The sequence below is a fragment of the Podarcis vaucheri genome, assembly GCF_965113315.1.
Source record: "Podarcis vaucheri genome assembly, chromosome: 10".
Taxonomy (NCBI): domain Eukaryota; kingdom Metazoa; phylum Chordata; class Lepidosauria; order Squamata; family Lacertidae; genus Podarcis; species Podarcis vaucheri.
Genome location: NC_138748.1, coordinates 33,476,204 through 33,500,778, shown reverse-complemented (window position 1 = coordinate 33,500,778; position 24,575 = coordinate 33,476,204). Strand labels below are relative to the sequence as shown.

General features: G+C 41.4%; 1 protein-coding gene and 1 long non-coding RNA gene across 5 annotated transcripts in view; one reads left to right on the top strand and one right to left on the bottom strand.

Moving 5' to 3' along the window:
- The first annotated feature begins 223 nt into the window (after window positions 1-223).
- LOC309542317 lies at window positions 224-10,654 on the top strand. The gene is made up of 3 exons (XR_014224194.1): window positions 224-619; window positions 6,912-7,031; window positions 9,217-10,654. It is a non-coding gene; the product is annotated as an uncharacterized lncRNA (long non-coding RNA).
- A 3,762-nt stretch (window positions 10,655-14,416) lies between these two features.
- SYT1 (synaptotagmin 1) overlaps window positions 14,417-24,575 on the bottom strand; it is a 344,728-nt gene continuing 334,569 nt past the window's right edge. For all 4 annotated transcript variants that reach the window (XM_082241026.1, XM_082241023.1, XM_082241025.1 and 1 more), the window contains exons 9-10: window positions 18,454-18,587; window positions 14,417-17,645 (exon numbers count right to left, since the gene is read on the bottom strand). In XM_082241026.1, the coding sequence (XP_082097152.1) occupies window positions 17,439-17,645; window positions 18,454-18,587 (341 nt within the window). In that variant the 3' untranslated portion in view covers window positions 14,417-17,438. The remainder of the gene's footprint in view (window positions 17,646-18,453; window positions 18,588-24,575) is intronic.

The following is a 24,575-nucleotide window of genomic DNA, read 5'->3' as shown; positions in this document are numbered from 1 at the left end:
TCCCATTTGCAAAAAGGACATTTTCATGAAATGATAATAATAATACAATACCGATGGTACCAAATCTACATGCAAGAAATGTGAGAAAGTTTCCTTATTTAATTTTTGATTTTTTTTTCATTTGTAAATCTCAAAGCGGTTCCCAAAATATAAGAACCAAGAAACAGCAACAGTTTAAACATCCCAATAGCCGTAATACATAATTTCAGGAACTGCAACAGCCAGAACCAAAAATAGATCTCAGTAGCAACAGTTAGGAAATGGACTTTCTCAGGCAAGTGCTGAGATTTCTGTTAGTTTTTCTTTTAAAAGAACTTGGATGGGGGAGGAGGAGGAATCTTTTTTCTTTTTTAAAAATTAGGTTGGGAAGAAAAATGTGCTAAATCTGTCCACTTCTGCATAGCTTTTAAATTAGCTCTCTGGAGCTTATTTGCAGCTCCCAGCCTCTCACTGGTGACAGATAAGCTGTCCATGAAACAGGCTTTGGAATCTCATAAAGTTCATTTCCTTAAGTAAAGCTTAGAACAGTCTCCTTCTCTCTCCCAGCACCTGCTTTTGTGAGTGAGCCGCCTCCATTCCTTTAACCTGAAGCAGTGGTCCATGCATCGTGGGTGGAAAGGTATGTTTTTAATTTGAAGGACCCTCCCTGTTTTGCTTGCATGAAGCACTCTTTCTTTCCATGTCTTCATTCCACTCAACATTCCAGTCATTCAGAGACTCATACTGTTTACATGGTCTGATGCCCTGCGGTTATGCTCTACTGTAAAATGAGGGATATTTTGTTTCGGCTTAAATGATCCGTCCTGGGGAATTCCCCTACCTGGATTAATGAGCTTCTGTGGACACCTGGGAAGAATTTGAAACCTGGGCTTGTTAGAACTAGTTAGGGCTCCCTGACGACCGTGCGGAACGGATTGGCACAACAGCTCCAAGCTATATCCTTCACTCTGATCATGGCTTTGTCATTGTAGAAGAGAACCTGGATTGTGATTTATCACAAAGGCTGGCTAATTAAACAAACTAGCTGTACAACCTGATGTTGGTTTGTTGTGAAACTGACTAGAGTTTGTCACAAGCCACAACCTCTGTTTCCCTCACAATGGCCTGATCTGTACAACACAGTAAGTTTTTTTGGGGGGTCAGACTTTCCACCTCCAGAGCCCACTTGAGCTAAGAGGTTGTGAAGTTCTGGAAAGCCAGAGTTTGCCCTGGTTGTCAATGGTGAGATGAAATTAGGAGAAACTGAGAAATAAACATTTAAACCCACTGGTTAATATTGGAGTGGTGGAAATTGGCAAAGGAAAGGCTTTAAAAGGAAAATGAAAACTGACAACTAGATTATACATTATGGAATAAACAAATGAGAAGAATAAGCTTAGTCAAGGATAGTGACTTTTGCTGCCCAGTCAGTTGACCCTCTAATTCCTTTTGGCACGCAAAGCGATGAAGTAGAAAAGGGTGAGTTGACATTATCCTGTTAATCCACAGAAAAGACAGCCCATTTTTCTGGAGGCGAAACATGTGCCATCAAATTAAGGTCTCTGTTGTTTGTGCCGCCTTTCTATATGTAGCAGAAAAGGTGGTTCACTCCCTATTTTACCATGTGAGGGAAACTCCAGTTAGTTGGAAAAGCCAAGAACTAAGATCCCCTCCTAAGACTGATGTTCGATCGAAAATGTAATCTGCAGCATGTTCGTGACACAATCATTCTATATTAGTTGTGGATTTGTTCCCCAGTGTTACCACATTTCTGCTTTCTGGAGGGGATGTAGCACATCAAAAGCAGGAAAAGAATAAACCAGATTGCCTATGGTATAAAATGATTTCAGCAAGAAGTTATGCGCTGATTGGAAGCAAAGCAGTGTGGCTGCCCCAAAACCTTTGGAGGCACAAACAATATTGAAATAGCACCAATAACCAATAATGTGCAATTAAAAGGATGTCTGGATGTCTAAACCTCAGTTTGTTCTCATGGGGAGATACCATGTTTTCCCATTACATCTGAAGGCCCCTTACTCATAATACAGCTAGCATAACAAGCATGTTCAGACACCAGAAGAATTCAGAATCTTTGCTTTTGATTAACCACCATGTGCCATGTCATTTGGACCAGAAATACAGATTAATTTAATTTAAACAAGCCAGCTTTCAAAACCATGATTTGAAATTGACTTGTTTTAAGTTAACCAGAGGTAATGCTAACCACAGTTTGTCAGTCTGGATGCTTAACCAAAAGCAGAGTCTTCTGTATATCTCCCAGCTGTGCAGGAAGAGCAGAGTAAGTGTATTAGAGAAGTACCCAAGCCCAAAGCCTGCTGTGGCTCAATCCTGCATGACCCTATAACACAAAACCATGGTTTAGTGTGATGTATGAATGTGGCCTTTATGTCTATGCCGAAGATTAAAACTATGTCATCTCAAATTTATGTAAATTATGTTCCAGAATGCAAATTGTCGGCATTGTTGTATTTGTGAACATTAAGAAAATTTCCTCTAATTGCCTGTGAGGTAGTCTATAAAAGACATTTTATGCAAGGGTTCCAGTTTCTCCTTATGAGGGGTCAACTGCAGGGTAGGCTGTTGGTTGCTAAAAGATTCTGGTGAAGGAATCCAATGACACTTGGTCCCAACCAGACCAAAGAAAGGAAGAAACCTCATATTTTCTCTCTTTCTTTCACCTGGAGTCTCAAGACTGCTGCTGCTCCTTTGAGATTGTGAGCATCTGAGCATATCTTTGGTTTATGAAGCTTCCTGCTCATTAACAGTTCTTTATTATTATGCTTTTCAGAAGATTATCCTCAGCTGAATGAAACTGTGGCATCCAGCACCCCTACGCTTTCCCCTTGGGCTGCTGCTGAGTCCAGTGGGCTTCAGTGCTATCCTCAAATGCATTGTAAATATCACTGTGGACTTCACGTTTCATTGCTCTAAAGCTTTCCTTTGCCCCAGAGAGTGCAAGCTTGAGAGCTTAGGTTTAAGCGTCCAGGTTGACATCCCCAGTGCTGCATTACATCAAAACTTTGTTTCTCTCTTTCACCACCCTCCCCCTTATCTCCTGAATTTTCATTCAAATGAAATGTGAAGAGAACATTTGTAATCATAACATCAGCACAAACCTTACCCACCATACTCAGTTGAGCTTACTCTGAGGTAAGTATGCAAAGAAACACAGTCTTTGTCATCCGTATGGCTAGTCGATGGAAGATGAAATCACTGAGAGCTGTTCTCTCATGTTGTAGTTCCATACGTTTAAGTCCACACCCACATATGGAGGGAGGACATATATGGAGATCTCTATTGAGAATAGCTCCAACTGTGTCTTTTTTCTCAGCCTATTTACATGCTTCTGGAAGTAGTCAAAATGTGTGTTATAAGGAGTGCATTAGGAGTTTCCTGGAAGGAAGAAAACCAAAAGAGGCTTGGACAATGGGGTCAGCCTCTTTCCTTTGCCCTTAGCCCCACCCCCGGCTGGCCATCCATTGTCCTCCCTGGCCGAGGGTGGGTCAAAATCCGGTCCAAGCAGGTGGGAGGCACCCACCCAGGTGAACCTCCACTTGGTGCTGCAAACCCCTCCCACTTGTGGGGAAGGGAGGGCGGAAATTATGAGTTTGTGGGTGCTGGGCCTCTCTAATCTCTGAATCCAGTAAGTGTTAGAATTTAATCAATGCTTGGGGTACTAAAATGTGTGTCAGACACTGCTAATCCCTAGATCCAGCAAATGTTTAAAGCTAATTAAGCCAGCTGGGTGTGTTGGGATACTGCCACGGAGACAAAGGCCATCAGGCAGGCCACATCATCTCCGGACAATCTCTGGTCTCCCGTTGGAACAGCATCAGTCAATTAGCGACACGAGCCTCAGACGCATTGCAAGTCTCATGCACGCCCTTTTCGCAGAGTTTCCACAACGGAAGATTCACCCAGGAGAGCATATTTACAGCTTTATTCAACGTTGGTCAGAACAAAGGAAAAACATGACTGCTTGCATCCATGTCGAGGAAAAACAGCCGGAACAAAAGCTATATACAAAACGGAAACTCCCAGTGAGCAGGAAGTACACAGGCATGTGACACACAACAGCCTGTTCCGTTTTTAAGGTGGAATGGAAATATCCTAACAGGGTGATGGGCTATTAAACGGGCTTGTGCTAGATGACAACTCCCTCAACAGATAAAGTCACAGGGTTAACGTTGAGAGTTGAGCTGTTATGTGAGCAAGAAATAAAGCAGCAAGCAAGGCAGAATGTGATGTTTGAGGTCTGCTGGAATCCAAGGCTAGGGTAGGAACAAGACCCTTTTGAGCTGTTCATGATGTGAGTCCCTCCATCATGGGCTCAGGTTGTGTATCTGTCTGTAAATAAGCCATATATCCCAAAGAGACACCAAAATCTCTGCTGTACTTCATTCCCAGAAGGAAGCACGAACCCTGTGTAAGAACCAGGAAACCCTGGAATCTTGCACTGTTCAGAGATACTGAACCAAACTGCCCCTTGCATTGCTACTGCTGTGTAGAGGATGTGTAGATAAGGAGTGTAAGGCTATCAAGGGTTACTAGTCATCATGATAACATGCTGTGTCCAGGAGTTGAGAGACCAACATAAAAGAGGGCCTTCCTGTCTTTTTCTGTGGGCTTGCCAATGTATATGGTTGACCACTGTGAGGAACAGAGCACTAGACTGGGTTGATCTTGGCTCTGAATCAGTAGGGCTCTTCGGAGACTTCTTATGTAGCTATGCTTTGACTTGCAATCAAAAGTGGACGGCTTGTATTGTTTGCAGTGCTTCTACACTAGGTGTTTAGTAGTGTGAAAATGCCATGCTTCAGAATCTGCACAGTGCTGCCATCCAGTCATTGTTATCCCGTATTTTCCTTGTAATTCGTCCAGCGGCGTAGTGTGGGTTGTCAGCACCCGGGGCAAGGCAAGCAATTTGCGCCCCCTAACCCGGGGCAAGGCAAGTAATTTGCGCCCCCTAACCCCTAACCTGCCGCCGCTGCCAGCTTCTTCTTGCTGCTGCCTGGTCTGATCTGGTCTGGTGTGGTTCTCTCCCGCGCTCAGCGCTGCGCTGGGTGGCCGCTGCACTGTCCCTCCCCCAGATAGTCCCTCGCTCTCTCTCCGCACCGAACGCCTGGCACCCACCCCCTCCACAGTGGGCGGCGACCCAGCGGCTCGGATCGGATTCGCACAGCCAGCACTGCAGTGAGAGAGAGTGAGTGAGCCAGGTAGGGGCAGAGAGCTGCGAGTGTGAGCGCGCCCCCCCCAGATGTTGTGCCCGGTGCGGCCGGCATCCCCTGCACCCCCCATGCTACGCCACTGAATTCGTCTGTCTTTTCTCATAACACTGAAAGTTCAACTTTTCCTAGAAGACTAGCATAATCTCCACAGCTGTTTCTGCATTTAGCACCACTCTTCCAGTCTTTGAAAAAGGTGGCATTTTGACCTAGGCTGTGACATGTCAGGTGAGAGAACTTATCACAGCTCAGCACACATTCACTATAATCTTTGCAGTGGACAACATTTTTTCACCCCATTCACTTTCCTCAGAAAATCTTTTAATTAGTGTTAAAATGCTTTCCTAGCTATCACTTGTTTTCGGTGGAAAGGTGTTATAGTGCTGTAACACTATAATGTTACATTGCTATAATGTTAATTTACACAAAATGATTTGTTATCACCAATAACCACAGCAGGAAGGGTTGTTGTTGTTTTTGGTTTAAAAGCAATTTAAAAGAAACGAGTATTTTTTTTTTAAAAAAATCTTCTTTTAGCAAAAAGAAAACAGCATACATAAAAAACAAGCAAACATAGGTATACATAAAAAAGAAAAAAGGTATATTAATCTTACAACAAATATTCATAGATTGATATAGATCTTACACTATATATGAGTATCTTTGCATTTATGGCACTACAACATTAGCACAATAATGACATTTAAAAATAAATGATGAAAAGGCTTTCCGAATAGTCACCATTTTAGTAACGCCGTTTGTGACAGTAAGCAGAAAGTTATTGTTATTACCCTTAAGTCATTATGTTTAAAATTAACATTATATAGCATTATGGCGAGTTAACACTATAACACTAGACGTATAGAGGTGGAAAATATTTTAGCTCTATTTTATTTATCAATGACTTTTTGTATGCCATTAACCGATAAATTAAAAGTAGATAAATAAGGCAATAAAATGGTGACCACAACAAAAGTTATAATGAATGTGTGCTGGGCTTCAAAAGGCTGGTCAGGTGACTTGGACCTTTCATGCTCACAGCTGCTATGCCATGCCCAGTCCATTGGTATGGATTGAAGTTAGTGAGATGTGCCCACACAAAAAGTGTGATATTCTCTAATAGTGTTGCAAGTCAATTTCTATCCCGCTTGTAGCTTACAATGAAAGAGCTGTGATTGGGTTCTCTCTAGAACTCTCCCATATGGAAACTGCACTGGTTAACTAACACACACTTTTCTTGTTTTAAAAGGGCTTTCAAGCAAATTGGTCAATTAAAAGCATCTGTCTTTCGTAGGAGACGCTTGTTAATGATACTGGTATTTTGTCTGCTGCATATCTTTTGTAGTTGGTAAAAATTACATTTCCACTTTCCCGGATCCATCTTTAGCTGTTAAAATGTTGCCAACAATGGAAAATAAATTTAGTTCCTATTATGTAAATCCCAGATAGGGTGTTTATGAAGAAGATAATGTTTTCCCATTAGTCTTGGCAAGTGTGATTTGTCACTTTTATCAGGTTCTGTGACAGCATCTTTCCTTATTTAGAAGGATAGAAAATAGTTTAGTGGTGCCTTCACTAAAGGGAAAGAGATATAAACTCAAAACTGCTTGCATCAAACTGTGCCACCTGGCATGTTAAATATCAGGATTAATTTAGATACTACTTTTAGTTCTTTATGTTTCCCAGGAGCTGAAAAATCAAATCAGTGTGGTTTTATATGCACTTTGAGATCCACCTTCATACCCTGTGAAAGTGATGCCTATGTCACAATTTCAATGCACAGATATTCCGTATATGAGTCTACAGGTAAGCACACCTTTATATATTCTTGGATTCTCTTCCTTTCCACTAAGAGGAGCTCCAGACAAAGATGTCTATGTGAGAAAAGGATTAACGTGACAATATAGCCTGAATAAGGCAAAGATTCTGTTTTTGCAGCTGAAAGAGGAGGAACATTTCATCAGTCCTGCTTTATGACATGCTAGGTACAGACATCAGATTTCAGATCTTCAGTCAGCATGAGTAAGCAGCAGAATTCATATAACTCCTTACTCATGAGTCACATTTTTAATTGAGGCCAAAAAGCTGAATCCACAGAAGTCCAAATAATGTCTCTCGAGAAATTGATCTCTTTCCCCCCTCTTGGTTCTTTCATTTTGTTTATTAACAGATATTATTTCATTTATAATATTAACCGATGCTCATCAGATAGTCTCTAAAGTGAACAGCAGTTTGTGGTGGTGGTGTTTTTGCAACAAACCCTGATACTTCTTTTTCATCCAAACTACTCTAAACATTTTCTGAGAGTTTGTTCTGCTGCTTTTTTTTATTGCTCGCCTATATTTCAAGAAGCACCTAACTGCATAGTTCTTTTAGTGGCCTGAAGACGCAGACACATCAACTACCACTGTTTTTTAAATAGGCTTTATAGTTGGTCTGATGTGCAACTTCTCACTTCCCTGGAACTCTCTGAAGGAAGACATGGATTGATTGGGAAAGCTAAGGTCATGATTATATCAAAGCTTTACAATGATTTGTAAAGACTACACTGTGTTAGTTAACTTTACTGTCTAGCACCCATCCCACAATTCAGTGGATGTTCAGCTAAAGGACAAGCAAGGCCTAATTAAGACACACAGCAGTTCCATTTGTGGGGTGCATTTTGTGGAAGGTGGGCCTACCAATCCTAAATATCCAGCCTTATCCTACCTCTGATTGGCTGGCCTGCATGAGGCCACCCATGCAGACAGCAAAGCACAGAGCTGGCATCCATCTCCTTTCCTCTTATGTCCACAAGAAAAGGGCATCTCTGACACTATCCCGGAACAGATGTGGGATGGATGGAGTTATTTATTTCTACAGTAGAACATTTACATCTAGTGGAGGCACTTCCTCACAAACCTCCAGCCCCCTCTTGTCTACCATCTTAGTTGCTAGACAGTGGGTGGTTCTGTCTGTCACTGGGCCCATCCTGGCTCCATCTACTACTGGTCTCTCTGCCTTCTGCCCTACCAATCCCAATGGACACCAGCCACCACTGTTTACATCTCATGTTTCTTCCATTATGGACCCCATCAGGGTTTTACGGAACCTGGGTCTTAGACCTAGGCACAAACTTGCTTCATCAAGGTAGTGACTTATGAGCTTGCTTTTTTATCATTACCATGCCCAAGCAGAATGTTACGAATAACACTCCATAATAAGATGACTCTTTAGGTTTCTTTTTTTTAAAGTTAGGAATCTGATCTGACGAAAATGCAAATGCAAATGCAAATGCAAATATAGATACGCAAAACAGCAGGTATCAGGAAATACAATGCCTTTTCAATTTTGCATGCATTATAATCAATTAGCAATCTTGAGGTGAAAAGCAACGGAGACACGCAGTAACTTTAGCTTGCTAACTGAAGTTATCAGTTTGAGGAGAATGTTCTCTTTGCTATTTGATGAGGGGTTAAATGAGCTGAATGAAATGTAGAATTTTTCACTACTTTCTCTGCTTAGTGTAACAGCAGTTATTTGAAGCATGTTTTGCTTATGACAGCTGTAAAATCTAAATAATTATCCATAGCAAGGGAGCTTATTTCGAATATCACCAGGCCATGATTTTAAAGATTCACACTTTGCAGCAGTTTTCAAAATATAGATTCTGCAACCATCCAGGGAGAGCTCGAGGGCCCCATCAGGCTGTTGGGTTTTTTGCAAGTGTATTCTGCAACATGCAATTGCCACAATAATAGTGCATTAGTGTTAGATTTATATTGGACCTGCCACACATCACTTCAACTTATTGATTGTTCTGTGATGCTTTCGAAACGTTATCATGGTTTTGCTGCCTGGAGGGACCCTCTTGTGCTATACTGCAACAAAAGTGAGACATAAAATAAATCAGAACATTTGTGGTATAAAAAGTTATAGGATTTCAGCAGGAAGCTACGGGACTTGCACTGATTGAAAATGAAGCAATACATCCACCCCAAACGTTTTGCAGGTGCAAACAGTAGTGGAAGAAGATCAAGTATAACTGCCCCGATAGCATCATCTGCACAAACCATAAAGTCTGCACAATAAAAAAGGATGACTCATGCTCTGTCACTGCTGCCAGTCCATTGGGGAATGCCGGGCTTCTGAGTCAGATGTTGATTCTAGCCAGAACTGGGCAACAGGACTGCCTTTGTTTGTCTTTGATTTACAGCTTGTGATTTGTCTGGAGGAGGCAGATCACAAACCAGGCTTGAGACAATGTGCATGGTTTGGCTCATAGCAGTGCAGGAGCAAAAGAACTGGAGGAGGAACAAAGCCTCATACATTCTTATGTGAAAACAAGTTTATTGTGTGATTGCTGTGAATCAATTTCTTTTTACTTGCTGTTCACCATCCTGAAGATTCCTGGGACATCCACAAACTTGGCTGCCTCATTGCTCACTCCTGACTCCAGGTTATTTATTTATGAACAAATTAAATCACACCAGGCCAGGCAGAACATAGATCTGCTTACTTCAACCAACGTGAAATGTGACTGCTTACTCTTCCATAGTGCTTTCCGTTCTCCATACAAATACTAACCATAAGGGGATCTATCTTCTAATCCCATGGCTGTGAAGTTTGCTCAAGAGCTTTTGTGGAGAGAATTTGTCAATACCTTTTTGGAAGCCCAAGAATAGGAAATTATCTACATGCTTGTTGCAGCTCTCAAATAACTGCAGGAAGTTGTTGAAGCAGGACTTCCTTTTACAGAAGCAATGCTAATCCCTGCTCAGCTCTGCTATATGTTTAATGAGTCTAACTTTAATAATCCTTTTCCCAATTACCTGGGACAGATGTTATACTAATGGATCTATAATTTCCTGGCTCCCCTCTGGATCCTTTTACAAATGATGTTATGTTTGCTACCTTCCAACCTGCTGGTAAAGAGTCTGATTATGTTGACAAATTGCATATTGTATTACAAAACAACACAATTCTTAAAAAATCTAGTACAGGTTATGGTGCATGTCACTGAGACCCAGGTGTCTGTTAATTTTTTATTTCTCATCCCTTTGCTACCTTCATTAGAGTTTGATCTTCAAGTTTCCTGGCCTGCTACAAATGTCAAATTTATGGAACAATCAATTCCTGTTAATATATATATATATATATTTATTTATTTCATTGGACCCAGGGCCATCTTTGGCATATATGATAGTAACAATACACCCCAAACAAACTTGTAGCTGTCATGAAGTAGTGATCCTGTGAGCAAGTATCACTGGGTGGGGCCCCTCAGGTAGCTGGTAACAATTAGTCCCCAAAGTGGGAGCATGTGATGGCGCTGGCTGGTTGCCAGCATTCCCCAGCCCCTATAAATCTTCAAGTTAACCTGCTGGGGGAGGGAGAGAACATGCTGTGTTTTATACTTGCTGTTTGATGTCCTGTAGCTGGTGCCAGAGAAGAAGCCAATAAAGCCTGGTAACCCATTTGGGGTCTGCGCGTGATTGGAGTTTGGAGTGAAGACTCGGGAAAGCGACCCCCTCCTTGACAGTAGCTCTTGATCTTTTTGTGCAGCAGTGCCTACACATTAGTAAAAGGTAAAGATCAAGGTACCCCTGACCGTAAGGTCCAGTCGTGGATAACTCTGGGGTTGCGGCGCTCATCTCGCTCTATAGACTGAGGGAGTCGGTGTTTGTTCACAGACAGTTTTTCTGGGTCATGTGGCCAGCATGACTAAACTGCTTCTGGCAAACCAGAGCAGCGCACGGAAACACCGTTTACCTTCCCACCGGAGCAGTACCTATTTATTTACTTGCACTTTTTGGCGTGTTGGCAGTAGCTGAGACCGAACAACGGGAGCTCACCCCATTGCGGGGATTCGAACCACTGACCTTCCGATCAGCAGTGGTTTAACCTACAGCGCTACCCGCTGCCTACCTATTACCCATTGTTTTTTGCTTGCTTCGTCTCTTTGCAGCAAGGACATAAACCTAATACCAAACAAAACAAAAAAGCCGACCCAAATAGAAAACACTACTTGTGGCTTCTCTGTGTTACCAGAACACATTAAAGGTTGAGGAGATCTGGCCTTCAAGGAAACAGCTCTGAGCATGCTCATGATACAGAGCTGTAGTTAAAGGCTTTCAGGTACCTGTAATCTGACATAGTGATAGCTGGATAGTCCTTTTAACAACAGAAGGAGTGGAAGTCTTCCTAGTAGGAGATGAAAAGCCAGCTGTCTAACAGTCAATAATTCTAATATTCAAATGACACTCGCATGTTGTTGTTGTTTTTCTCCCCAGAGACAGTAGGTGGGAAAACTTTGCTATTCTTTTGTATTAGTATCAGATGAGTGGCATGGAGAGTTGATTGCCCGGAGAGCAGAAGATTGCCAAAAATGCCTCCTCTGAGCTGATTTAGAAAAAATGATATTCTCATTGGGAAGGTTGTGCTCCAGTAGCCCTAGCAGAAGAACTTCCCCAGGTTGCAATATTTGACTATTGTTTTATGGTCTAATTCAATTGAGGTTTAAATAAACACCTAAATTTCCCGAAACATATCAATGCACTATATGAATCAAGAGTAAACATGACCTTGAAATCAGTGGGCTGTATTCAACATAGTTCTAAAGTAGAATGTTCTTCCTTTCTCTCCCCCCTTGTGTACCCCTTAAATGTGATCTGGCGTTCCCCCAATCCTCCAGAGCAGATTTGGGGATGGAATAGGTTGCATGTGGGAGAAGTATGGAAAATTCCCTTGTTCTAGTGTTAACCCTTGTACTAGTGCAAACTATTAATTGAATACCACCCAAGATTTCATACATTTAAATATGATTTTCATATTTATTTATTTTTTTAAAATCAAAATTACCTATATGGGCTTAATAAAAACATTGACTGTTTAGAGGTAATTTTGATTTTTTGATAACTAAATAAATGTGGAAATCATATTTGAATGTGTAAGATCCATGTGATTATTAATCATTTCAATCTACACTCTGTAGGCACCAACCTTAAGCCTTGCCCCCCAGATCTTGTGCCTGGTGTTGGGCTATAGCTTGTACCACTCCAGCCATGCTACTGGTTTCCATAATTATTTGGGGGAAACCATGTACTTTAAATGTATGGTGTGTATGCAGTGATTTAATTGGCATGTTATGATTGTAGCCAACTAAGAATCTAACTCACTGAAATTAATGGGGCTAAGTTAATAATGTCCATTAATTTCAATGAATTGACTCTGAGTAGCACTAAAGTTGGAAACAACCCTTAGTTCCCTTTTTCATTATTCCCAAACATTTTAACATAATATCATTGCATTTAAACTCAATATCTTAGGCTGGTTTTGTTTGCAAAATGGACTTAAAAGTAAAATAGATGTGGGAAATCAAATCTACCATTAAAATCAACAAATCGTTGTGTCTGCAGACCTTTGGTATGCAGCTGAATGAATGAATTGACCTTGATATGTAATATGGCAATTTGTTTAGTTCCATAAATAGGAAGACAAATGTAATATTTAGGATGTTGGTATATATGCCAACAGTTGGGTTTTTTTAAAAGCAAGTTACCATTTTTACTTTTTCATAGCAGACATACTCTTCTTTTTGCTTCTGTGTTAAAGCAAAGCCTTCTGTTGTTTGTGCTACTAAATGTGTACAGTATCCCTAAAAACCAGGAAATGTGGCATAGAAATGCTTTCATGATCAGATAACTACCTTCAAAAGGATGAGAGCTGAAACTGCTGGGAATACGCTCTGCTAACATGACTGTCTAATGACCCAATTTCAGCCACTTTGTAACAGGGAATTATTAATGGCCTGGGATAATTTCCCCCTCAAAGCTCCCCCCCAATTTTATTTTGCATTCTCCTCCAGTCTATGGTTTGCCTAACTTGCATAACATCGAGCGCTATACCCCTGCTTATTTATTTATCTGTTACAATTTTTCATATACCTCTCTTCCACTTCCCAACTAGGACTTCCTACCATATAATTCCTAAGGGCAGTAATGACTGAGCTGTTAAGGACTGAGATTGAAGACTGGAGTGGTGACGACTTTCGTTCCTTTTCACTTTGATAACTTAATCCCCCAAATCAATAGAGAGATATGTAAGATGATTGCATTGCATCACTTATTGCTGATACCATTCATAGCAGGGTCAACTATTTTAAACACATCCTGGAAAATGTGGAGCCATCTAGGCCATGCGGGCATGCAGTTGGGATAGCAGCTTGGAAAGGGAGTCATGCTTGCACGTAATTTACCAGGACCTGCCCTGCTTTTGTCATCCAACATGCTACACTGATAATGGAGGTACACATCATTGTGTATACACTCTGTGGGGCAGAGTAAGAAGCATGACCCTGAAATAAAGAGTGGAATCGCGGTTCTGTGAGCTAGGAGGGATGGTAATATAAAGCCATTAGGAAAACAGATGGTGTGTGGAATGTCAGGAAAATATACTCTGGTCAAAGTCCTACTGCATGTGCATCAACAGCTTGAGCCTTTAGTCCCAGTAAGATACTTGGCAATATAGCCTTTATTCTTCTCAAAACAGAAGATCAACAATATCACCAAGTATCTAGCTGGACTTGTGAATGCATGCAAGGTGATGGACCAGACTGGACCTGCCTGAGACTGGACCTGCCTGAGTTCGCACATGCAGTTTTTCCTCCAGCTTGGAATACATGTACATAAATCTGCATCCATGCACTTAGTATGCACCTGTTTTGCGAATGACCTGTTTTGAAGAAGAAGAAGAAGAGTTTGGATTTGATATCCCGCCTTTCACTCCCCTTCAGGAGTCTCAAAGCGGCTAACAATCTCCTTTCCCTTCCTCCCCCACAACAAACACTCTGTGGGGTGAGTGGGGCTGAGAGACTTCAAAGAAGTGTGACTGGCCCAAGGTCACCCAGCAGCTGCATGTGGAGGAGCGGAGACGCGAACCCGGTTCCCCAGATTACGTGACTACCGCTCTTAACCACTACACCACACTGGCTCTCAAATGTGTATTCCAATTGCACACATGGGATATTCTCCAACATTTAGATACCCACTTGCAGCTGCATTGCAACTGTGTGTATGCACACCTCAGGCCTCAAGGATGCAGTGGAGCTGCTGGCCTGAGGGGATGACATCTGAAATGGATGAATCAGAGTTGACAGATTCCTGCCTGTTTAGTTACTAAGCCGAGGAAGAAAACCGAAGACACTCAAGGCATCAACAGGAAATAAAACATTTTTATTGAATATCTGTGTAGTATGTATGTTTTATTTTAACAACACCTGGAAAAACTCTACCGTGGGATTCACTACACAAAAGTGAAACAAAATATAAACCACCTCATCAAAACTGAATGTAAAATACAGCTAAACTTGTCAGCTCGCAGGCTACGAGCCGTATGGCAGGATAGAACACCCCAAACGCTTCTACGAGATACAGAGAAAAATCCACACATAGAAACACTCAAGCAGGCAGTAAATATACACAAAGGCAACTAGGATCTTTCTACAGCATCAGATTCTAATACTTTTACACAGCTTTGTCAGAAAGGTACATGTGGCTTCTTTTGAGGATGAAAATGTCATCTTGGTCAAATAGCAGGTCTGCTCTCTGCTGAGAACTATAGTACATTAGCAACCAATTCTGTGGTGACATTCAGTCTGGCAGTGCTGGAAGAAAATGCATTAAGAATACCTTAACACAATGAATCAGTTCTGGCAGCTTGAGCCTGTAAATTTCAAGATGCGCTATTTGCTTCTTCTTTTTTGTCCCTGCTACAATGAACAACTAAAGGAAGTTACAGTGGAGCTGAAACTCTTTCCTCATAGGCTGCAAAGCCTGTTGAGCTCTTCTCTTTGGTGGGATTTGGTCCTTTTAAAAATGTTAGGTTATAAAAGTATTCCTGTAAGATTTTTTCCCTATATATACATCTTAGCTTATCTGACTCAACTATGTCTTTTTTCCGTTTCTTATAGAAAATAGAAAGACCTCCAGAGTGATAGATGTTTCCACTCTCATCTGTTGGGAAGCTATGCAGAAAGCAGAACACATTGCCACAAATTCAATTTGTGGCTTGGGAGTTAAAAAAAAACACCTCTCCACTTCTTATTGGGTGAGGTGTAGACCCACATCTCTGAGAAAGGGGTTGTCATTCAAAAATCTGTTGCTGTTTTTTTCTTTTTAAAAATATTATTATTATTTAACTGGATTATCCACTTATTTCTAGGGAAATCCCACTTATTCCACAAAAGGGTGCTATTTTTTTCCTTTCTCCTTTTTTTTTTTTTGCTACCTCCTTGTGTTTTTGGTAACTAAAAATAGAACAAGTACTTCAACACGTTATATTCACAGTCTCTTAAATAAGTATGCAAGTAAGAAAAGTAACTAAATGGAAGGTGTCTCTATTGAAGAGACCTGAGCTAAAAAAATAGTAATGCCCACGACATGATGAGATGGGATTATCTGAGATGACAACTGTCTTTATCTGTAGGACAACTGTCTTACCATCAAACGGAGGGGACAGGGGGGAGATGCGGAATATTGCACAGTGTCGACAAAATGCTGTGTGGTCCATCTGCTCTATTTTGATGCCCTTGTCCTATGCATAGCTCTTCAGTTCTGGATTGGTCCATAGGTAGGAGAACTGCTTGTGCTATACACTCCTTCGGCAGTGCAGTAGAAGGGAATGGCAGTATTTTTACAATATCACTACGGAATAAATTGATTGCTATCCACTGAGAAAAACTACAGTTTCTAAGCACACACGGCAGTCACAGTGATACACAGAGCTGTCTTTTAAGACGCTTAAATGGAATGACTAATAGCTTCATAATAGTGCCATTTACTACATAGTAACATTGAAAACATTTAAAAACTCCTCCTGAAACGAGCAACTAGTGTACATAAGAGGTTGCTTCAGTTTGCTAGAACTTGTTCTTTGTTTTGTTTCACTTTTTTTTAAAGGACAAATTAAAACTTATTAAGTATAAATAGTATATAAAAGGTCACTAGCTGTTAATCTTTTGGCTTGCTTTGAAGTGCATTCAGAAATATGGCTAATTTTTTTTGTCCTCTTTTGATGGGATTTTACAATACTGTCTCGTCACCATGAAACTACTTTTGTATAATAAACACACACGGCGGTGATTTTTTTTTTGTTTTGTCTTAAAAAATATTCTGCATTCCTTCTCATCTGGCTTAGTATAATAAAATATTTTGTTACAAAGTCTAATGTGCAAACTCATTAGGATTAGAGAATGTGAGATCACAAATGGGATTCACAGTATGCAAATTTTGTATAAAGGTGATAAACGGAGAGCGATTGGGTTTCAGGTATGTGTTTTGCCATGGTCAGTTGTAGGGGTTTGTTACTATTGCATCCTTCCCCCCTGTGATTTACCCCCCCCCCCAAATTTATATGTTCCTATATGTTGTAATTAATGCTCCCACCCTCAAAGGAATTGTCCCTTCAATTTCTAAGTGTAAAGCCATGATTTCAGTTTGTTTTTATATATATATACACAGGAAAAAATGATATATCAGTTTCTGGCTACGCTTCCTTGAGGTCAGCTTTGGAGCTGCTCAGATCATGCTAAGTTGCCCACGAGAGAAGACCACCAATGGGAATTAACCCCTCCAAGGAGTGTCATGTGAGCGTACGTCGATATTTGAACGATTCGGTTGAAAGCTCAGATTTAAGTTGTCCTTTAAGATGTCAGTGTAACACTACTAGTGCCTTAACAAGTTGGAATTTTTGCTGGAATGCAGACGATACGATAGTTAGTTACCCTATAATATATTATCAGCTCTCCTATATCTCAGTCAATTTACATAATTTAAAATAGAACATCTTATTAAAAACATCTAGATATACACAGATTAGGAAACGCTTACAACATACAAATAAACGGACTAGAAATAAATTATTATATTTTTTTTTAGCATACTGGTATGTACAACTGTGATACAATAAATAATTTCCGTCATGCTCTATCTACACATATTGCTTAAAAGAAGAGTCGATCGGAGGGCAGTGGTGAGATGGGAGGGCTGTGTAGGGCTTTCTACATTTAAAGTTGTGCAAATTAAAAACAAGATTTGAAGTACCACTGATCTGTGTTAGGGATGCATGGCTGGAAAGAAAAGGACCCATATTACTGAGGTATTTACAGATACTGGCTAAAGAGCACTATATGGGCAAATGCAGAAAGGCTTCTTTTCTCGTTTCCTTTTTGTCTTCCTACTTCTTGACTGCAAGCATGGCGTCTACCTCCTCCTCCGGCTGTAAGGTGTGCCACTGTGCAATGGGTCGCCTCGGGTTGGCCAACATGTCTGACCAATGCCGCAGCTCCGCCCCGGTGCTGTTGTAGCCCACAAAGACTTTGCCAATGGCATCGTTCTTGCCAATCTTGTCATAGTCCAAAACAGTCACAACAACTTGCACTTTCTAAAACAGGATGAGAAAGAGAAAGGTCAGGAATGAGGAAGGCAAACTGGACTGCCAAAAAAATGGGTAGACCTTGTCACAAGAAAGCTTGATGGAAAAGGTGGGTGGCAGAAGATGGAGAGTTACGTGCCTTATTTACATTAACAACCAAACTTTTTAAAAGCTTAGGGCCAATTGATGTGACTGCTCTTTTATTCATAGGGCGCTTCAGTTAATTATTGCTGTTGTTACTGTTATTGTTAAATACCACATTAAGGTTTTAAAATGCTGTGATGAACTTCCTGCCCTCTAGATCCTGATTTGATTGCAAGTGTTTGGTCGCTTTGGTCACTTGGTAAGGGTAAACTCAATTCTAAGTTCTGCTCTATGCCTTCATATTTCAAATTTAATCATTATGCCAAATTTACTTTCATGAAGTCTACCAGTGACAGCACTTCCCATGGCCCTGACTGTGCTACAAATGAGTGTGTTTGGTTCCCTGTGCAGAATCCATCTCTTCCAAGAGACTCCTAAGCGTCAACAAATCTGTTTCCCCATCACTATGTATTCTGTTCTGAATTCACTGCTGCTGAATATTATAAAATGCCCGCTACCTATTTTTTTGCTGAAGAATTGACACTTCCTAAGTACTGTATATTTTATCATTCCCCTCTTGAAGCAGTCACACTCATTTCATGCTGCGCAGGATTCATGCCTAGGTGCTAATGAAGGCATGCACACTTGATAATTAGCAAGGTTCCTGTTAAATATGTATGAGGGCTGAGGGATGGAGTTTCAAGGCGAGGAAGAAACTGATGTCTGACATTACCTGGATTTGCTCAAATGGTACTTCAAAGCTGAAAGACTCATTGTAATAGGGATTCAGAGTGTTCTTTTTAATTGTTGTCTTCTTCTTCTTCAGCCGCTTTCCATTCTGCATCAGATGAATTTTCACATAGGGATCTGAGCAATGACAAGAAAAACAAGGCAGTTAGGAAATGGTGCCCTGGTTAATATAGTGTGTCCTCTAATGAGGATAATCCTTGAGTCAAAAGAGGAAGGAGGGGAAAAAGAGGCAGGAGACTCACAGAATGTTTCTCAAGCAAATCCGTATTTATAGAAGATAAAAAATCAGGTAAAATTGTTAAGTAAATGTTCCAATAATGCAACTTTGTCAAAAGATGAGCATCCTGCAAAGTCAGGATTGTGCAAACAGTCAGAGAAGCTCCTTGTGTTAATTTGCCTCTGCATGGAAATATTTGCCTGTAGGTAGGCTGCTGAGGTGTCACTGCTTGACAGGAACACTACAAGGGCAAAATTTCTTTCCTAGATATGTGGATAACTGACCTTCCCTTATTAGTGACTGCTGCCCTACAAACTTGCAAGGCTCCAGAAAAGATTAAGTTCAGAAGCAGTGAGGGTTACTCTTCTCTCACCTGTTCCTATTAGAGATGGACTCAAAGAAGTCCATTGCGAAAGCCAGACAACACATTCAGATGAATACATTGCCCCCCCCATCTTTATTCACTTGTACCACAGGAAAACAAAGTAGTTAAATAGAATTGCATCATTCACTGCAAGAGGTGGTGATGGTTTCTGGCTTAAATGGCTTTCCAAAAGAAAAAGAGGACAGACATTAACCATGATACTTATAATGGCTACAAATGACACTTCCATGCTCCTGGGTGGTGGTAGTCTCATTACCCAAGGCAAGCTGCAAGGGGCTGACAAACTCCCATCATTTACAATTACGTATGTTGAGCTGTGGTTGGACAGACAAAGTGTTGGGCTAAAGGCACCTTCATCTGATTCAGCAAGCCAATTCCACTTTTACTACATTCTGATTATAAAGGGGTTTGGATGCCTCTCCTTTCATGCATTAAAATAATGTTTGTGGGGAGCGCACCACTGAATGGGCTAGCCCTGCTTCCTGATTGGACCCTGATTGGACCCTGGTCTCCCCCCGCATGGTAGAGATCTATGAGTCTACATTAGGCCTATTGAAATTAATAGATTTGGCTACATTTCCTGGAGAGATTTCTGTTTGTGCCTAGCCCTGCTAATTCTGTGTTTTTTTGTATATAACTGAATACAAAACTTAATAGGTCAACTCTGAGTAAGAAATAGTTGAATACTGGTTTGGGGAGGAAATGAAATTGACACAAGGTGCAGCAAGAAGAGAGGAGGCATCTCAGATTCTCCAACGCCCCTGGCCCCCTCAGCTTCTAAAATGGACCCTGGATTCCTCTGAACACTCCTTTATGCCTTATTGAAGCCAAGAATCTCCTATGGCTCTAGGCTGCTGGGCAACGATGTAGCTGTCCATGGCCTTCTCTGGTTCATGCCCTTTAGAGGGCTCTGGGTCTACAGTGTACTGTTCCTCCAACAAATGTGGGCTGGCACTACCAGTTCACTGTCAGTGTGCAGTTGACTCCTACCCCATCATACAATCATTTTCAGTGGCTTCTTCCTGAACATCCAGTTTTGCTCTGAACTGGAAGAGTGTGTTATTGTGTAGATGTACCATGAAATATTAAGCCATAGGGTGAGCATTAAGCCACAATCTACAGGACTTTGCTCTATAGACCTGATGGCTGCCCAGCACTCTTGGTTTGTGTTGCATTTCCTTAAAAGAAATGACGTACAACCAGATGCCTTCATCTGCCCCAGCCACAACAAAAGACGTCCCTCCCATATTGAACTCTACAGCCATGGCAGGCATTGGAACCTTCCAACAGTTTGACTCAAGCCACAAAGGCACACTCCTCCATTGTTTTGCTGAGACAGACGGATGCTAGCTACAACTACATAACAGAACAATTTTGTAAGGGAAAGGAAACAGGGGAAGAGAAGTCAGCAAAATGCTTTCTAGTCTCAGCTGCTTATATACCCGAGAATAAATGAATCAGGCTAGTATTAGAAGGTAGACTGTGAAGATGTAAAACCTTGCTTGGTCTTTTCTCAACATAGATTCCCCCACCCACACTATGACCTGAGCACCACAGCTTTGAATGACTGGTTTAAAAATGTACGACACATTTAAATGTGTTCAGCTTAAACCTGTGAAGACAAAAAACTACACTGTTCCATTTCTCTAAAGCTCCACTGTCAGTACATCACAAGTAGTTTTAGTTTTAATTTATTAAAGCTCGTGACATTCAAGAGGTGGAGGTGGAGAAGAGTTGGAGGAGGAGGAGGAAACAACTGTTGGAGTGTTGTGGGTATCAAGCAGTTAACACTCTTTGTTAAGTGGAAAGGCTAACTCAGTATCATGCGATGAGTCAGCATCACGAGACATGGACTGTTGGCGAATTGGTCTATAGCCAACTAGTATAAAGAGGTATGGTTGACTTCCCCCCACTAGGTTCTCCCCTGCATGTAATCCCACCTCTGTATGCTTGGATGTAAGAAGACTGCTTTAGGATGATGCAAGACTGCAACTGCAATAAAGCCCTGCTGAGAGGACAGCGTGCAGTCAGGCGGGTGGGGTGGAGGTGGGGGTTGGCACTGTCCTTCTATGGAAAGGGCTAAGTTGATTTTTCAGTTTCCCTGATTAATATTCACTGCACGGAAATTCGAAAGCTGAAAATGTACAATTTATACTGTGCATTACTGATTTTAAAAGAATGTCTCAAGGGAGGCTAATAAAGAAGCTTTTAAAAGCAGCAGGGTACTTGATCTGACATGCTTTGTTTTGTCAAAGTTTAGAGGCAAAGATATCAGCCATTATTTAGAGGCAAACAAAAGATTCGAGTCTCATATGAAATGAAAGTTGAGGTAATGTCAAATTGCCAGTAAATACAGTGATTTTGATCTTAGAAACACTGTTGCACGTCTTCTAAAGACAGCTCCAATACCCACAGCAAGAGTCTTGAGAAGGAATATTTAATCTCGTAGATAATAAAGAAAAAATTGTACATATGACATTCAAGAGACAAACCAGGTTTATCCGAGACAATACGCCATGGTTAAATGAGTCACCTGTATCAGCAGCATCAAATATACAGGGACAAGATAGAATCTGTGGAGTGCAGCACAATGAAAATGAAATATTCCCTTAACAAAAGCTGGAACAATGGAGCCCCTGATTGACAGTGGTTTTTAAAGTGAAACCTAAGTTGTAGGTGACCAGTACTTAATGAAGCCTTTGCAGAAACAGCAAAATTCAGAATTCATGAATTTTCACTTGGATTGAATGCCCGGAATGGAAAAAGTTGGCTAGGGTGGGACAAGATTACTACATCTGAATATTTCCTGAACACAAATATAAAGATAACAGCCTTTAATAAATGCTGCAAGTCCCATGAACTGAGGTATCTATAGTCAAGGTATATAGCGCTTCCAGGCTGTCACATTTAGGGGTGAAATTCAATTACATCCTGGCAAACTGAGTCTGCTCAAATTAAAGATGATTTGGAATTACATTATCATTATTTCATTTCATTTATATCCCCCCTTTCCTCCAGTGAACTCAAGGTGGCAGACATCGTTCTCCTTTATCCTCCTTTATCCTCCTTTATCCTCACAACAATCCTGGGAGGCAGGTTAGGCTAAGAGACAGTGACTGGCCCAAGGTCACCCTGGATGGCTGAATGAGAAGTCTTAGTCCAGCAGTTCCCCAAAAGATTGGGGTTTGGGGTTTTTTTTGCCCTAAGCAAAGCAATAGGTAAATGCATTGGTAAGTGTGGGATAATGCTTCATGTAGCATTGTCTAATCTCCACACCAACAAAACAGGAGAAATGCTCATTAAAGAGGTTGCCTGGGCATGGCCACAGTCAGCTCTAGATCATTATTTTGTGAGTTGGAAGTGGGTGGGTTGGTCTTCACCTATTAATGAACCTTCCACATCAATGTTAACTTGTTTGCTTTGGGCAACGCAGCTCAGGACTGCCTCTTAGCACTGCCTTGTTCTAATGCCTGATTAGTAGTTGCAGCACAATCCTAGGCATACTTATTAGTGATGGCACAAAAGTTCTTAAGTATCCCATTTCATAATACAAATCTGAAATGGTCATAAGGTTATATTCTGAAAACACAACCCTTCCTTCCCAGAATCTTCTCTAGGTCAGGTAAACATAGATAAGGTCATTAAGTTCATAGATAAACATAATGGGGACAGGAATCAGGTTCCCATTCTGAGGGCCTCAAATTTCAATAGTGAGACAACAAAGGGCATATATTTTGAGAAAAACAAGAGGCAAGGAAGAGGCAGCTGACCGGCTGCGCCAAAATTAAATGGCCCGCGGCCACACCCACTCTAGTCACAGATTGGCTGGGGTTGTCCACAGCACAGATGACGTGGGGGGGGGGAGCAGTGTACCTCCCCCTACGCCGGAAAACTGTTGAGGCTCGGCTGACTGGCTGCAACTCCATACACCAGATAAAAGGTGAACAGACTTTTCCCTCAATCATGCCAGTAGAGGAAAATGGCACAGAGTTGTCTACCATTGCTCCTCAAAGGACTATACAGCCAGCCAGGGCTTTCTAGGTAACAGACAGTTGGCAAATGATCGTGTCCACTGTACAGCAAAGCCATTATGTGTTGTGTTAGGACATTTCCACTAACTGTTTGATACCAACAGCATCTGTCATGCTTTTCCTTTTCTGCAGGAAGCCAGACATTGGACAGAGATGTGGTTGTGGAATTGCTGGCATCACGGCTCCCCGCAGGGCGAAATGTTGTAGGAAACTCTTTCATATTTACTTGCTTTCAGATAAGAGCGGTAGTCTCGTAATCTGGGAAACCGGGTTCGCGTCTCCGCTCCTCCACCTGCAGCTGCTGGGTGACCTTGGGCCAGTCACACTTCTTTGAAGTCTCTCAGCCCCACTCACCTCACAGAGTGTTTGTTGTGGGGGAGGAAGGGAAAGGAGAATGTGAGCCGCTTTGAGACTCCTTAAAGGGAGTGAAAGGCGGGATATCAAATCCAAACTCTTCTTCTTCTTCTTCTTCTGAGAGTGTGTTTTCCTTCTTCATTTCTTTCTCCCATGGATTTCAAAACAGACTTACTTCAGGGCTAGCAAACCTCTCTCCTGTGAGAGGATGACTCAGTGTGCTGTTCATGGCTTTCAAGCCATGGATAATTTGCCTTTAACGTTTTTCCTCCTGTGTGTTTTCATGTGTGGGAAGGGATAATTAAGGCCTCGGAAATAACCTCTAATGAGTTTATAGCGATCACATGCGTGGGTTGTCTGAATCAATATTCGTTTGCACAAGGAAACCCTCAGAATGGGAAGGAAAACTGGGGGCAGAGGGGGACTGAACTCTCTGGGGAAGCACAGCAGCAATGGAAGGCAACTTTTCACAGAAACTGTGCAGGAGCCAGAGTGCTTCCAGATTGCATAAGTGTCATTGTCTGCTTGTACTAAATCACAGCATTGTATGCTTTGCTTTCTGTGACAAAATGAACGTGCGGATGGCAAAGTGTTGCACCTGTAATGGCTGATGGTGTCTTAGGGATAAATACATACCCTCCAATATTTATCCAGTGAAAATAGGGACGTCCCATTCCATAATAGTAATTTTACTATTTATACCCCACACACCTTACTGGGTTGCCCCAACCACTCTGGGCAGCTTCCAACACATATAAAAAACATAATAAAACAATAAACATTTTTTAAAAAACCCTTCCTTATACAGGATTGCCTTCAGATGGTTGAGGGGTCGGATATCTCCATACCCTCCAACATTTTTCCAATGTTAAATAGGGACATCCCAGGATCAAATCATAACCTGGGACAAAACCTTCTCTAAATCAGGGACATTCCTGGAAAATAGGGACCCGTGGAGGGTCTGTAAATACACACTAACATTCTATCTAGAAATATATTTATTAGCCTAATCACACACACACAGCATTTTGGTGACTAAAGCTATGACATAAAGGAGCAAAACTATGGAATGGGGTATATTCTTCCTTCCATAAGCAAGGTGGGCTGGCTACTAAACT